This window comes from Ricinus communis, chromosome 8 (genome assembly GCF_019578655.1).
Source record: "Ricinus communis isolate WT05 ecotype wild-type chromosome 8, ASM1957865v1, whole genome shotgun sequence".
In the NCBI taxonomy this organism is placed as follows: Eukaryota; Viridiplantae; Streptophyta; class Magnoliopsida; order Malpighiales; family Euphorbiaceae; genus Ricinus; species Ricinus communis.
In genome coordinates, this window is record NC_063263.1 from 1486795 (window position 1) to 1501124 (window position 14330).

The 14330-nt window shown below is 30.8% G+C and overlaps 2 protein-coding genes across 2 annotated transcripts; both read left to right on the forward strand.

Moving 5' to 3' along the window:
• The first annotated feature begins 1665 nt into the window (after positions 1–1665).
• Positions 1666–5629, forward strand: LOC8281455. The gene is made up of 4 exons (XM_002527102.3): positions 1666–1851; positions 2514–3225; positions 3327–3410; positions 5096–5629. Exons 2-4 carry the CDS (start codon positions 2514–2516, stop codon positions 5191–5193), a joined length of 894 nt encoding a protein of 297 aa, XP_002527148.2. The 5' UTR covers positions 1666–1851; the 3' UTR covers positions 5194–5629.
• Positions 5630–7439: 1810 nt separating this feature from the next.
• LOC8281456 (zinc finger protein ZAT3) lies at positions 7440–9190 on the forward strand. The gene has a single exon (XM_002527101.4). It carries the CDS (start codon positions 7984–7986, stop codon positions 9043–9045), a length of 1062 nt encoding a protein of 353 aa, XP_002527147.2. The 5' UTR covers positions 7440–7983; the 3' UTR covers positions 9046–9190.
• The last annotated feature ends 5140 nt before the right edge of the window (positions 9191–14330 follow it).

Genomic DNA, 14330 nt, shown 5'->3' on the forward strand with positions numbered 1-14330 from the left:
GCTAAACTCATAGGCATTACAATACCAATACCAATGAGTAGTACAATACAAAACTTTCTCAAACCACATCAGGATACTCTCTTTATAGCATTTTCTTCTCAGAATTAAGCTTTCTGTAGTAATCAAGTTTTCTGCATTCATCAAGTTTTCTGCAGTCATTAAGCTTTCTGCAGTCATCAAGTTTTCTGCAATAGTTGACTCCATTACCATCTTCACTTTCATTATCTCTTCCAATGCGTCCTTTTAGCCTTCAAATGCTTCATCACCTCTTTCGTATAAGGAAGACATTCATATGTCAGAGTGAAGCCATCGAACTACTGATCCAGCTTGCAATTTAAGCATTACAGGATCAGAAGTTCCAAATCAATCTTTCAATCAACCTAATACAACATTATTACCTCTTCCATGCGCGACCTACAAACTAGCAGACAAATGTCAACCAGGAGAATAAGAAAAACTAGGGTTACAGATTGCAAATGAATTTGGGAATTAGGGATTTGGGGCATATGAAGCACGATGCATTTGGGAACAAGGATCTTCAATTTAATATGTGAAAAATGCATCATTTCTATAGGGCAAAACGCAACATTTCTGCTTTTGCTTTAAAACGCACCGTATCTACGTAAACGCACCATATCTACGTGTTTAGGTTACCAGAGCGCCGGCTCCACGTAGAATAAACTTCACCGGAAATTTCATTTATGTATCGATTTGAGAAAATTGATAATGTCACGCATGACATTGTTACAATTAAAAACACATGATTAAATTGAGAGAACCGCCAAAGGTCGAGAATTCTTTTGTAATTAACCCTTTAATATATAGTTAGACCTAAATATTATGCTATGTTACTTTAGATGTTTTAAAAATTTTCCTATATTTATGTGTTATGCTCTAACTCGTTGCATGCACAAGTATTTTACTAGTTCAATAACATATTTCAATTCACAGTTTCATAATCACAGGCAATAACTAAACTCTCGTAATACAAGAAATAGTGCATTAATAAATTGATAAAAATATATAAAATTATTTAATTCATAAATATCAAATGTAAAATAAAAATAACAAATATATCTTATTTGACTGATTTTATAGAAATATAAATTAAAATAATATATTTTAAATATTTTATAAATTTTTTTTAATATCTTTCTTCATACGAAATCTGAAATTTTTTTTATAAAAATACAGATTAAAATCATAAATTTTAAATATCTTTTAAGTATACTTCAATATACTTTTTCTAATAAAATTCTCAAAAAATAAAAAATTATAAAATAAAAAATTAAATTTACAATAATATAATTAAAAATAATGTCCTTTCACTATCATTTAGATAGATTTTTAGTATATTCTTTTTGACGAAATTTTAGAAAGAAAATTTACAATGATACAATAAATAATTTTTGGATATTTTTTAAATCTATTTTTAGTATTTATTTTCTATTAAAATCTTAAAAAATAAACTAAAAAAATAATTAAAAATTGACTTAACATAATATAAATTAAAATAATTTTTTAATATCTTTTAAATATACTGTGGGTATTTTTTTGATAAAATAGTAAAAAAAACTGTAAAAAGAATATTTTTCACCGTAAAAACAAATTTTTCCAGAAAAAAGAGGTGCCCCGTGAAATTTTTTTTTAAAGAAAGGTGATAAATACATGTTACGTTTTGATTGGCCAGGAGAATGAATGACATGACAAACTGAAATAAACCTAATTAGTTCTGAATCAGAAAACCAAACAAGTTACCAGAAGGAAGACCCGCATGGATCTGGTGCCGTAACACTGTCTCTTCTGCCCATCGTTTCTTCATTTGTTTATTTTCTGTACTGGGCCAAAGAGGTCGGACTTTTTCCTCTTTATTAATTGTATTTATGCTGTAACTTCGCATACTTTTCACTTTGTTTGCATTTGGGAAAATTCACAACTGTAATTGCTATTTAGTACGGTTATGACCCATATACGATTACTTGCTATATTTCATTTCAATTCAATGTATTTAGCTTCGTTCGAGTAGTCTATTCTATTGGCCCTTCAGCAAGCAATTTTGCATGTTTCCGTGATTCCTTTTAAGAAAAATGTGTTATTGGTTAATTGTAATTGTCTGTGGCACTCTTCTTGCTGGTTGTTTTATGGCATTTTCTTTTTCATATTCACTTGGTCTTAATGGTGTTTTGCATTCTCTCTCTCTCTCTCTTTTTTTTTTTTTTTTCATGTGGAAGAGTTAAAACTAGTAATAGTAGTGTTCTTTGTAGTAGCCACAGATTGAGCATTATCTTAGTATTTGATGCACATCTATAATAGTTTTGCACCGCATATCCTTCAAATGCTGTTCTTTGTAGTATTTTTATTTATATTTTCTTTTTTTCTTTTTGAGAAATCCATAACAAGGCAATCCCAGCAACATATTTAAACGCTTCATTTAATTGCTATTTCACATAAGATCTGCTTCCTCTTTGATTTCCATTTTCTGAATTCCTTACCACTTATTGATCTTGGTTCAGATGGTTCAGCAAGCTGTAGATTTAAAGTGTAGTGAGTATGGGCTCAGCAACACGGAATCTAATGTGTCCGCTTGTGATAAGCAATTTCCTGTTGCAGTAAAGAAGACAGCTTTGAGAGATGTGCAGAATGAGAACAGAATTTCTAATTCTGTTGCGAATTCATCTTTCTCAAAGGATAGGGGACAAGCTAATGATGCTGTTAAAGTTTCCGGCACAAAAAGACCCTCACCTTCACCTATGGATCCAGTGAGTTCTCCCCCACCACATCACCAATCTCCAAGTAGTAATGCGGCAAATGCTCAGCTTGTTTATGTTCGAAGGAAATCTGAAGGGGAAACTGGCAAGAGTAGTATTTGTGATGGCAGAAGCATTAATGTTGACTGCGTGAATTCAAGGCAACTTGACCAGGCAGAGATCATGCAACCAAAACCACAGATCAAGGAGGCTAAAGTTTCTTTTTTTCCAGCATATGCACCTATGCCTGTGGCTTCCTTGACAAATGCATCTGGAAACTCTTCAGTTCCTCTTCCCATTGGCAACTCTAGTACGAGGTTTCTTTCAACAGAACCTAATTATCATCCTGTTGCGTCTGCTATCTCTTTGTTGAATAATCTAAAGGGAATGAAGAACCTGCACTGGGAAGAGCGATATCATCAGTTGCAAATTCTATTGAAGAAATTGGATGAGTCAGACCAAGAGGATTATGTACAGAGTATGTGCTTGATTCTCAAAGATCCTGCCTTCAGATAATCTAACTTGCAACTGCAATTATTTAAATGCACTGACTTATATGTTACTTTTTAATTGTATCAGTGCTTCGTTCACTTTCCTCGGTGGATCTTAGTAGACATGCAGTTGAGTTGGAGAAGAGAACAATTCAACTTTCATTAGAAGAAGGTAATTTTATTAGCTTTATTTGTTTTCTTTTTCCCTTGGAAATTGTTAAATGCATGCAAAGTGGTGTCAAATGCAACCTCTGTTGAGTAGAAGGTGGTATAATGAAAGGAATGGCAGTAATATCTGGAGTCTTTTCTTTTTTGTTAGGCTATTAGCAACTATATATTTGACTCAACTTTCCGCATTATATAATATGCTTTCGATAAAGGCCAATATATCTCTTACAATTGTTTTACTTCTGTTTCAATGATGAGAAATACCAATATTTGCTATGCTGCTGTTGGTTGTTAGTTGATGAAGCTATCTTGGTGGTATGCGATTATTTGGATGTTTACGGTGGCCACCATGGGCCTAGTTATACCTTTCATGATCTCTTCATAGTTCACCTTTCTGAAGTGACAATGTGTGCACATCTTTGTACACCATGCTTAATGTCTTTTATCTGTTTTCATTTTTCTAAGGTTATTAAGAACCTTTGTTTACCTGAAAGTAGCTTAGCCTATATACGGTGTTTGAGAGCATTAAAGATTAAATATCTTGCTGCAATATATTTGTTAAGAGGTGCTTAGTGTGAAAAGATCTGGCAAATAAAAGAAGACTATACAGATGAATTGTTGGCAGTTCTATTAATTAGGACACAGTGACAAACTAATTATGTATGCCTATGAACATGTTCATGTAAATGTCTTGGAGGCATTTTATTCCTGGCCTTACTTTCTAGACAACAGTCCATAGGCACTTCTCTTATTCTTCCATTTTATCCCTTTTCACTTTTCTGGGAGAGCAAGGGTTGAGGGCAGGGAGAAGAGGGGGAGAAGTTGTTCTGCATGTGTTTGGAGCCTGTTCTGCCAGTATACACTGATGATACCATGTCGCCTAGTGCTACTGATTTTTGGGCAGAAAATATGTCTAAATCAATATAGAAGCTCATATGGACATTCCTGTGTCATAGATAATATTGAAACGGCAGCATATAAACCCATGGTACATTGCCTTTTCCTCTGCTCTGCCTCTAGGACTGGGTTTGAAATGTTTTTTGACATGTTGCTCAATGTTGGCTTCTGCTGCTTTTTGACATGTTGCTCAATGTTGGCTTCTGCTGCTTTTTGACATGTTGCTTAATATTGGCTTCTGCAGTCAGTATTTGTCTTTGTACTTGCTACCAGGTGTATTGTGCATATTTGCTTGTAAATTATAGTTGCTTTGAATATCTTAAATGACTTCAGGCTAATAGGATGTTGCAATGGTGAATGCTATTCTGATCTAAGTGGTCTTATTCTCTGTCCCATGCTAGGAACCAGTTCTCCTCTTTTTGTTCCAAATTCAAGAATACGACCGATACGAATGATTGGTCTGTGTGTCACATTACTTTTTTGTATTCCCCTGTTCTTCTGACATAATTCGATCCTTCTACGACCAAATCTAAATTTGTGGAAAGCCTTCGATGGATTCCTTATGAGAACGTCCATTGTTTTTGGGTGATACCCTTTTTCTATGTGTTGGTATTCTATATGACCGGCACAAGACTCGACTTATTAGATACTTTTATTTCTTTCTTTAGAAGCTGAGGCGTGAACAAGAGCTGAAACACAGTTCAAACCCAAAGCTACTGGTTCTGTCATACTCTATCCTCTTTCTTCTTACTTTAAAGTTATTTAATTACATATCCGTGTCCATTCTTACAGCAAAAGAGGTGCAACGGGTTGGGGTTCTAAATGTACTGGGGAAGGCCATGAAGAACATGAAGTCACCCATGACCTCTAAGGGCGAGCTAGAGAAATAACAAGATTGATCTCTAGTGTTTACTCTTTTGGGTGAAGATGGAAATGCAGCTGCATGCAGGCACTTGTATCAGCTTAACCCTACTGTTTACTCTTTTTCCTTTTAACCCTAACTGCCATACCGGCTTCATTTTGTAGCATCAAACTCTGTTCACGATGTAGCTCTGTAAAAAAAAAAAAAAAAAACTGCCACCTTTCTTCATGATTAGGTATTTAGGTGTATCTAACTGGTTTCAATCGTTGCTTGACTGGTTGTAATTATGTTCGAGACCAATATGTCTTCCGCAGGGATCCGAAAGAGGTTTGAAAACTCACAAGCGGTTTTCTTATCACGTTGCTGTTGTACTGTATTCTACCCCTCCTCCCCCTCTCTCCCTGTTTACTGAAATTTCATTTTCTTTTTATTTTGGTAAAAGGAATATTGTTGTTTTATCATAAGCTCTGTATCTTTTTTGGTTCAAATTTCGAATTACAAGTCCATTATTGACATATCAATTGTACCTTAAGAACTAGCACGGTTAATTTATTCATTACTAGTTTTCTGAGAGAAAATGTAAACTAATTATATGATGATATTATTCTTTTTTCTTTTCCTTGTTTCTCTAATGTAAATTAAAAATACTAAAATTAAATAAATTAATAGATAAGATTATTTTTTTCTCTCTTCTTTTTCTTTCTATTTCTTATTATCTCTTTAATTTTAATCCATTTTTCTCTCTCTTCTTTTATCTACTCTTCAATCAGCTGAAATGAAAAAATTCCATCAAATGAAACAAATTCAGTGGAAAATGAGATAAGGTTGATTCTATAGAAAGAATATAGTCATATAAGCATATATCAAATCATAAATTGATATAAGAAAATAATATATATTTGAAAAAAAATTAAAACAAAATTTGGGTAGAGAGAGAGAGAGAGAGAGAGAGTAGGGTAGGAGGCGTAGGATGTAACCACGTGTTTATAAAACAGAAAAAGCGAAACACAAAGTCCAAAAAAGCAGGCAGTTAGTCGCACAAATATTGGACAAATAGTCATTCTGGCCCTTCAACTTGCGGCTTGGTTTTGAATAAGATGAAATTAAACTTTTTCAACAAACTAATTCCACAACTTGGCACTTCTGTACCAATTACACCCAAATCAAGCGGTATATTAAGGTTAGAAATTTTTTACACGATCCGATTAAATGATACGAGACCGCACATAGTTAAATGGGTTTGAGTTTAGAATAAATAACCTATTTATGACATAGAAATAAGATAGGTTTAAACGGGTTTATAGGTTAATATGTATATACAATATGTATAAACACGTTTAAATACATGTATTCTCTCTCTACATATTTATATAAATAATTTTATCATTTATAAGGATATAATTATTTAAAATAAAAATTTAAATTTTAAGTCATTTTATAATTAAATAAATATATCTTTTGTAATTCTAATAGTTAGTTTCTTTTTAAAAATATATTTTAAAAAGTTAAATTTATTAAACGAGTTATACAGGTTAACCCATTTAACTTAGTTGATAAATATATTCGTAGTTGATAAATATATTCGTATTTAAATTTGATGTTTGACATGATTAGTTAAATGGATTATATTCAGACTAACTCTTTTGATATTATACATTTATTTTGATATGACATAATTAGATACGAGACTACACAAATTATCAACATATGATATATAAATGCTGAAAAGAAAGCAGACTAAATATTTAATTAATAAAAAATATAACACATTTTTATTTCTATTTTTCTTGAATCTTGATTCTTTGTTTTATTATGATACGAATTTTAGAAATAACTTATCTTTATTATCACTTATGGTCTCTCTTTTCTTGTTTTCCATCTTTTCTTTTTCCTGTATTTTGTCTTTTGGTTGGGAGCTGTTGGGATGAGATTACTATTCAATGATTAAATGAGATTTTCTGCACACTTTTTATGTTGTTGAGGCAATATTACTCCTTTGTTGCTATGGCCTTTTCTCTAGCAATTTTTTATATATTTTGTTTTGCGTCATCTTTTTGTATTCTGGATCGCTATTACTAGTGTGATTTTTTTAAAAAAAATTTTGTTACTGGAGTGGTTCTTTTTGCATCGCAATTTATTACTTTTAATTTTTTTAAAAAAATTATTTGCTTCTCTTAAACTAGTTAAAAGAATTGATGGGCATTATAATTAAGGAAAAGAAGCTATTAATTTCCAAATATTATATGTTAACTTCAATCTCTTTAAATTGAAATGGAAGGAGTACTAATTGTCCCATAATTAAACAATTTGATTTTTTAGGATAATATATCAAACCTTGCCTGGGCTCCAATTAATAATTAACTAACACGTAAGCTAATTAACTAATAAATTAATTAGTTATGATTCTTGAATTATTACTCTTAAATAATTAGCTGTCCAAACTGTAAAAAGCTTAAGTGAAAAATTGAAGTTAAATCTTGGCCTTATTTGAACCCGAGACACAAGTTCAAGGGCCAAAAACGAACTTATGGAAATTAGAAGCACATGTCTATTTTCCTTTTTTACAGGATAACTCTTTGTATTTGAAAAGATTGGGACCCACTCGACTCGACATTCCTTTTCCCATTACTTAAAAAATAAAAAAGAAAAGAAAAACCGCTTCGATCTCAAAAGTATTTCTTTCTCTCACCACTGTCTCACATTCCCTGTCTTTTAGTAACCGTCTCCAAACTGCAACTACATAAGCAACTTCTTCTCCATATTTTCACTCTTTTTGCTGCCTTTTCATTTCTTTGATTTTGATTTTGGTTTTATCAAGATGACTAACAACAACACCGATTCAGACCCTGATTTCTGTTTTCCATCATCTTCTTCGCCTCATTTCCCCTACCACCATCAAAAGATGCGTAAAAAACGAACCAAAATGATAAAGATTGAACCTTCTTCTTCCAATCTGGTTTCTTCTGCTACTGCAAGTGAAACGTTTAGCAACATTGTCTCCAAGCCAAAATACTACGCTAGAAAACCTGACCCATCTGCACCAAAGATCACAAGACCTTGTAGTGAATGTGGTAAAAAGTTCTGGTCGTGGAAAGCGCTCTTTGGCCACATGAGGTGCCACCCAGAACGACAATGGCGTGGCATTAATCCACCACCTAATCATCGCAGGCCACCCGTTCCTCCAATTCAAGAAATCGGTAACGTAGAGGATCAAGTTGTTGTGATGATGACTGCAGAAGATCATGAGGTGGCTGCTTGTTTGTTGTTATTGGCTAATAGTGATCATGTTAGTTCAACAGTGTTAGAGACCGAGTGCGGTGGTGGTGGTGAGGGGAGTGGCATTGGCGGCGGTGCTACGTGTAGTAGTTTTCATGTTCAAGAAGATGCGATCAATTGTCGTTTTGAGTGCTCAAGTTGCAAGAAGGTGTTTGGATCACATCAAGCATTAGGTGGTCATAGGGCTAGTCACAAGAATGTGAAAGGCTGTTTTGCTATAACTAGGAGTAGTGATGGTTGTGATATGGGTGAGGAGAATAGTGGAATTGTGGGTGTTGATGTGAAGGAGAATATGGAGGATAATCATACTAATACTAATGATAATAATAATAATAACAAGATGTTGATGGTTTTAGGGCATAAATGTAGCATTTGTTTAAGGGTATTTTCCACTGGGCAGGCACTTGGCGGGCATAAAAGGTGCCACTGGGAGAAAGGGGAGGAGGCTTCTTCTTCTATGAATTATCGATCAGGGCTTAATAGTATTGTTTATGCAGCAAAGGAGAATTGTGGGTTGGACCTCAATTTGCCTGCTCCAGTTGAAGATGAATCTTCCTCTTCTTATTCATCAGGCCTCACTCTAGATTTGAGATTGGGCCTTTGAGAAAAGGAACATTGATTGGTAGGTCTTTTCTTTTGTTAGGATTTCTTTGCTAAACTCGGTATGTAACTGACTTGTACCCTTTTGTTAGTAGTAAATATTCATGTATCATTGTTGCTCTTGCTCCAAAATTTGGAAGCATATATACTTCATATGACATTTATATGTGTGAAATAGGCTTAGCTTGGGATAGACTCTCTACTTCTGGTTGTTAATAAATCATCAGGTGTTATATTGTGAGATTGCTGCAGTTTAATATCTACTGTTTCACATTTATTTATTGATGATGGATGACATATATCATTTTAGATCTAAATTCAATGAGCAAAGCACCAAGAGATAAGAAGGGATAAATGATGTATCAACAGTTTTGGTTACTATAAACAATTTGGGTCTTGAACTTGTGACCTTCATTTTACATTTTAATTTAGTAACTTACTGATACATCTCATTATGAGTATGGAGATAGAGAGACTTGCTACCACATCTAGTCTCTATAAGTTACTTGAGTACATGATAGCTAGCTTTTCTTTATATTACAATATAATATGTGCTTGTCAAGTCTTCTGATTATACTCTGAAAGGATCAATTTAAAATTGTTACTGGGTTAGAAATAAATATATCTATTTTTTAAAATTTATAGATCAATTTTACTATCTTTTATAAATTATTCTTGTTAAATTCATATTAGAAAAAAACGTTTTCTTTAATAATTTCTATTTTAGAAAAAGTCTAAGAAAAACCAGGTTTTCAATAAACTCGTTTTAGGATTTTTATATTATTATTATTATTATTATTATTATTATTATTATTATTATTATTATTATTATTATACATTTACCCTGTATATATGATATGGTCAATATAAATAATTAAAGTATAGTTGATAGATTGGCAGTTAGTTTGGTGAGAAAATATGCGGATATTCATAGATATCTTATATATGTGATAAGTTATATGGATTATTGTAGTGCTCCCATTTGTTTTTAGTTGGTAGACAGGGAAAGGACTGAACTGGGCGACTAGCTGAGCTGCTATGTGTTAATATTCAAAAGGATTCTTAGGAACTATACCTACTGTACTATAATTATAATATATTATAGACTGGAGTACCTTTTATAGATATTAATTACTTATCATAACACCATTTATATAAGGAATTGGAGCTATTGTTTAGTGTCAGTGTGACTCCTGTGTTAAATAATATATAATTTAAATTATTAATTCCAATCTTATTCAATTTAATACAGTAACTAAAAGTTGATGGATAACAATACTTTTTTTTTTTTATATTTAATGAATTATATATATAGTTGCTATATTATTATATATACACATGTGTATTTGTATAAAGTAATCTCTTTCTACTAATATTGTAGTTTAAAAGGATAAAAACAAGAGAAGATTGATCATGTTGATCCAATTTAGTCTGAAAGATATATTTAAATAACTTTAATTAACAGATTACTGGTCGGTTCAAATGAATAAAATTGAACGGCTAATGTTTAAAAGACTGAATCCAATGGTTAGAATTGCTGACACCAGTGTCGTTCGTAGACTCCGAATGATGAGCCATCCTTTCAAAAGGAAAAAGAAGAAAAAAAGAAAAAGAAAGAATGATGAGCCATTTAAAAGCTGAATCCAATTATTAGAATCACTATTTATGACACCAAATGATGGCTTGCTACTCTAATCATTTCTCAATTATAACATGTTCTCTATTAATAGTCAAACCATTCATAATAAACTCGTAAACAGAAATTATAGAACAAAAGATTAAATTAAAAAGATAAAATTATACCCCCAAAACTTGGGGTTTGACATTAAAAGAAGCAGCACACCCTGGCAATTTTATTATCTTTTTCTTTATGTGAATTATTTTGGAACTGAGTTTAGCTGATAATACATTATTGTTTTTTCTTACTGAAATTATCTTTATATGATATTGTAGTCTGCGATATTTTGAGGCACTTTTTATTTTATTTTATTAATTTTTTTTAATTTCAAAAATGATTTACTAATCTTACTCATTATTATGTTGCGTTTGTAAATTATTACTACAAAAATTATAATATAAAATTATTTGATAATTATAATATAATATTTATTAAATATATTTGACTATTTTATGAGTATTTTTTATCATATAAAAGAGCTTTATGTGTTATTATATTTTTACAAATTCAAAGGATAATTATCAAATAAATTTATATAAAATTATAAAATATTTGAATCTTTTTATTTCTTTTGATTTAATAACTCATTATCAATACTAAACTCTAGATGTTCATTTTCTCCAAATATATTTTTAATTAAAATTAGAAAAAAGTAGAAAATTAGATCATGTGATTTAACCTTTTGACATAAGAGGTCCTATGATTTTCTTGTGGTACTTTAGTATCTTAAGAATTATATTGTTAGCAATTTGTATCTAAATTTATTTACACCGTTAATAATTTTGTTATTGGATTTCAAATAAAGTCCGATCGCTGCAAAATCGATCTTGTTAAATAGAAGGTGAAGTGTAGAGTTCTTTAGTCTTGTTAGATAATCCAAAATTCGTCGAAGTTGACTAGAATTAAAGAAAAATCAAACTGTAATCAAACCAACAAAGGGTGATTAGGGGAAGGGAATTGCTCAAGGTTCTCCTCAAGATGAAGCCTTATAAGTTATTTAGAGAATGAAAGGAATTAGTGAGGAAGAAAGAAAAAGATTTAAATATCTCCAAAGAAGTAGTTGCTAATAAAATCCCTTCTAGGAATTCTCTAAAGTAATTAGGAATAGAAAAGGAAGTAATAGATGGGATTAGCGCTTGAGTTGGAAAAAGTTTGTATTTCCAAATGAGGATGGGTATATAACTAAGGAGTTTCTTTACACTCTAGGCCATTATGGAATTACATTCACTCTCTTTGGCAAGCCTTATGGCCTTACAAGAGACCAATTTGTAGAAGTGTCTAGGTCTCATATAGATTGATATTTTCATATGATGGACAGGGTGAGCTCATTCTCTCACATATATTAGTTAACTTCCTAGCTTATAACTAAGAGGGAGATCATGAATTAAGGGGGAGTAAATTTATCTTTAATTATTTTGTTATTATCTCTCAACTCAATCTTAATTATCCATTACAAAAAAATGGTATTTAGCGACAAACGTTCTGTCACTAAAGTGGAAATTGCATCTGTAAAGCTTTTTAGCCACGACCTTCACTCGTCGATATAAATGGCGTCATTACATGTATAATGATGCCTATAGTATCCGTCGGTATATGTGATGACGACATGTGTCGTCATCATAGCCTAAGTCAGCCTTCACTAAAGGCGTAGCCTACGATGCGTCATATCTTCATTTACTGACATATGGTGTCATCATTGAATTGTTGAAAAAAGGAGTCGTAGGTAAACCGTCACTAAATTATAAAATATTAAAAATTTCTTATTTAATCCTATCGCTAATCTGCGATAATCGTTGTTATATTTATTTTTGTTTTAATAAAAAGTCATTGCTAATCCATCGTTATATTTTTTTTATTTTAAAAGATGTTTATTTAATAGTCATCGCTAAATGCAAGTATTAATTTTTTCAAAAAAACTAATTAGTATTTTAAGATTTTTAAATTAATTAGCATATTTCATAAATAGAAATAGAAATAAAAATTATGAAATTGGAAAATATAAATAATTATATACAAAAAATTACAAAGTCAAAATACTATAAGAAATAATAAAGTAAAGTATAAACAAAAAAGTTTCTAATCGGAGCTAATGGACGAGGAGGAGTTGCTATGGTCCTAAGCTGGAGGATCCGGGGTAGCAATCATAGACGCACCGGCTGGAGGAGTAGGCGTAGGTGGTGCAACAAAGTCAGTGGTGGAACGAAGTCAGTACCAAACATACGAACCATGTGCTGCATCGTCCGCTTGAGATCTGCTATGCGGTTGTCGTACTCTTGTCTACCTTGAGCCTCTTCCAGTACTCTGTCTGGTGGGACCAAGTGACCTTTGCGACACATCGAGGCCACGTCCCGCTCCTCTTTTACCCGGATACCAAAATTAGGAGAAAGTACAAAATTTGACCATGTGGTTTAATCTTTTGACGCAAGAGGTCTTGTGATTTTTTTTTTTGTGACACTTTAGTATCTTGAGAATTATATTGTTAGCAATTTATATCCAAATTCATTAATATTGTTAATAATTTTGGCAATTGAATTTCAAATAAAGTCCGATCGCTGCAAAATCTGTCTTGTCGGATAGACAGCAAAGTGTAGAATTTTCTAGTATTGTCAGATAATCCAAAATTCGTTGAAGTTGACTAGAATTAAAAAAAATCAGACTGTGAGACTATTTTCTCTCTTTTTAATTTTTTTTCTAAACTTTACAAAAATTGACATGACCAATCTTAAGTGAAAGCTGAGCTGGTAAGATAATAGAATCATAAGCAATTAACACCAAATGAATGAGTTATAACTATTGAATTAATGATGGTAATGAATTTGGATACAAATTGTTAATGGTTTAACTTTCAGGGTATTAAAGTATTATTAAAAAATCACATGATCCTTTGTGTTAAAAGGTTAAATCACATTGTCAAATTATATATATATATATTTTAAAATTATTATTTTTGAAAAATAATTTATTTTTATTTACTTTTAAGATAATCTGATTATATTATTTTAATAATTATTTAATAAAAAATTGAAATAAAATCTCTATCTTGATAAAAAATATGTAAAAAATTTAATATTTTAGTTTTAATATTTTTTCGCAAAATTAGTTTTATAATATAATACTTTTAATAGTAATATTACTATAATTAAACAAAAATAAAATGTTAAGAAAAAGAGGAATATAAGAATAGATAAATTTTAAAGTTTCATGATAAAAAGAGCAAAAGATTAACATAAATATCAAATGATAAATAAATATTAAAAAAGTAAAAATTAGTTAAGCTATTTTTTAATTTTTTATATTATTTTATATATTCATTGACAATAAAGTAAAAATGAGTTTACATTATATACAACTTAAATTTATAATAAAATTTAATTTTAAATTTATATGAATACTTGAACATGTTCATGTCTAATTAGTTTAGTATATAAAAAATATTATCCACTTAAAATAATTCATTTTGTAATAACTCTACCTATGAGACATTATAATAATAATAATAAACACATGAATTAATACATCAATTAAAAAATATAACTTAACTAATGCATTTATGAATATAATGAACTACATCTGATACAACTAGAAGAAATCATAAATGGATTAATTAGTTT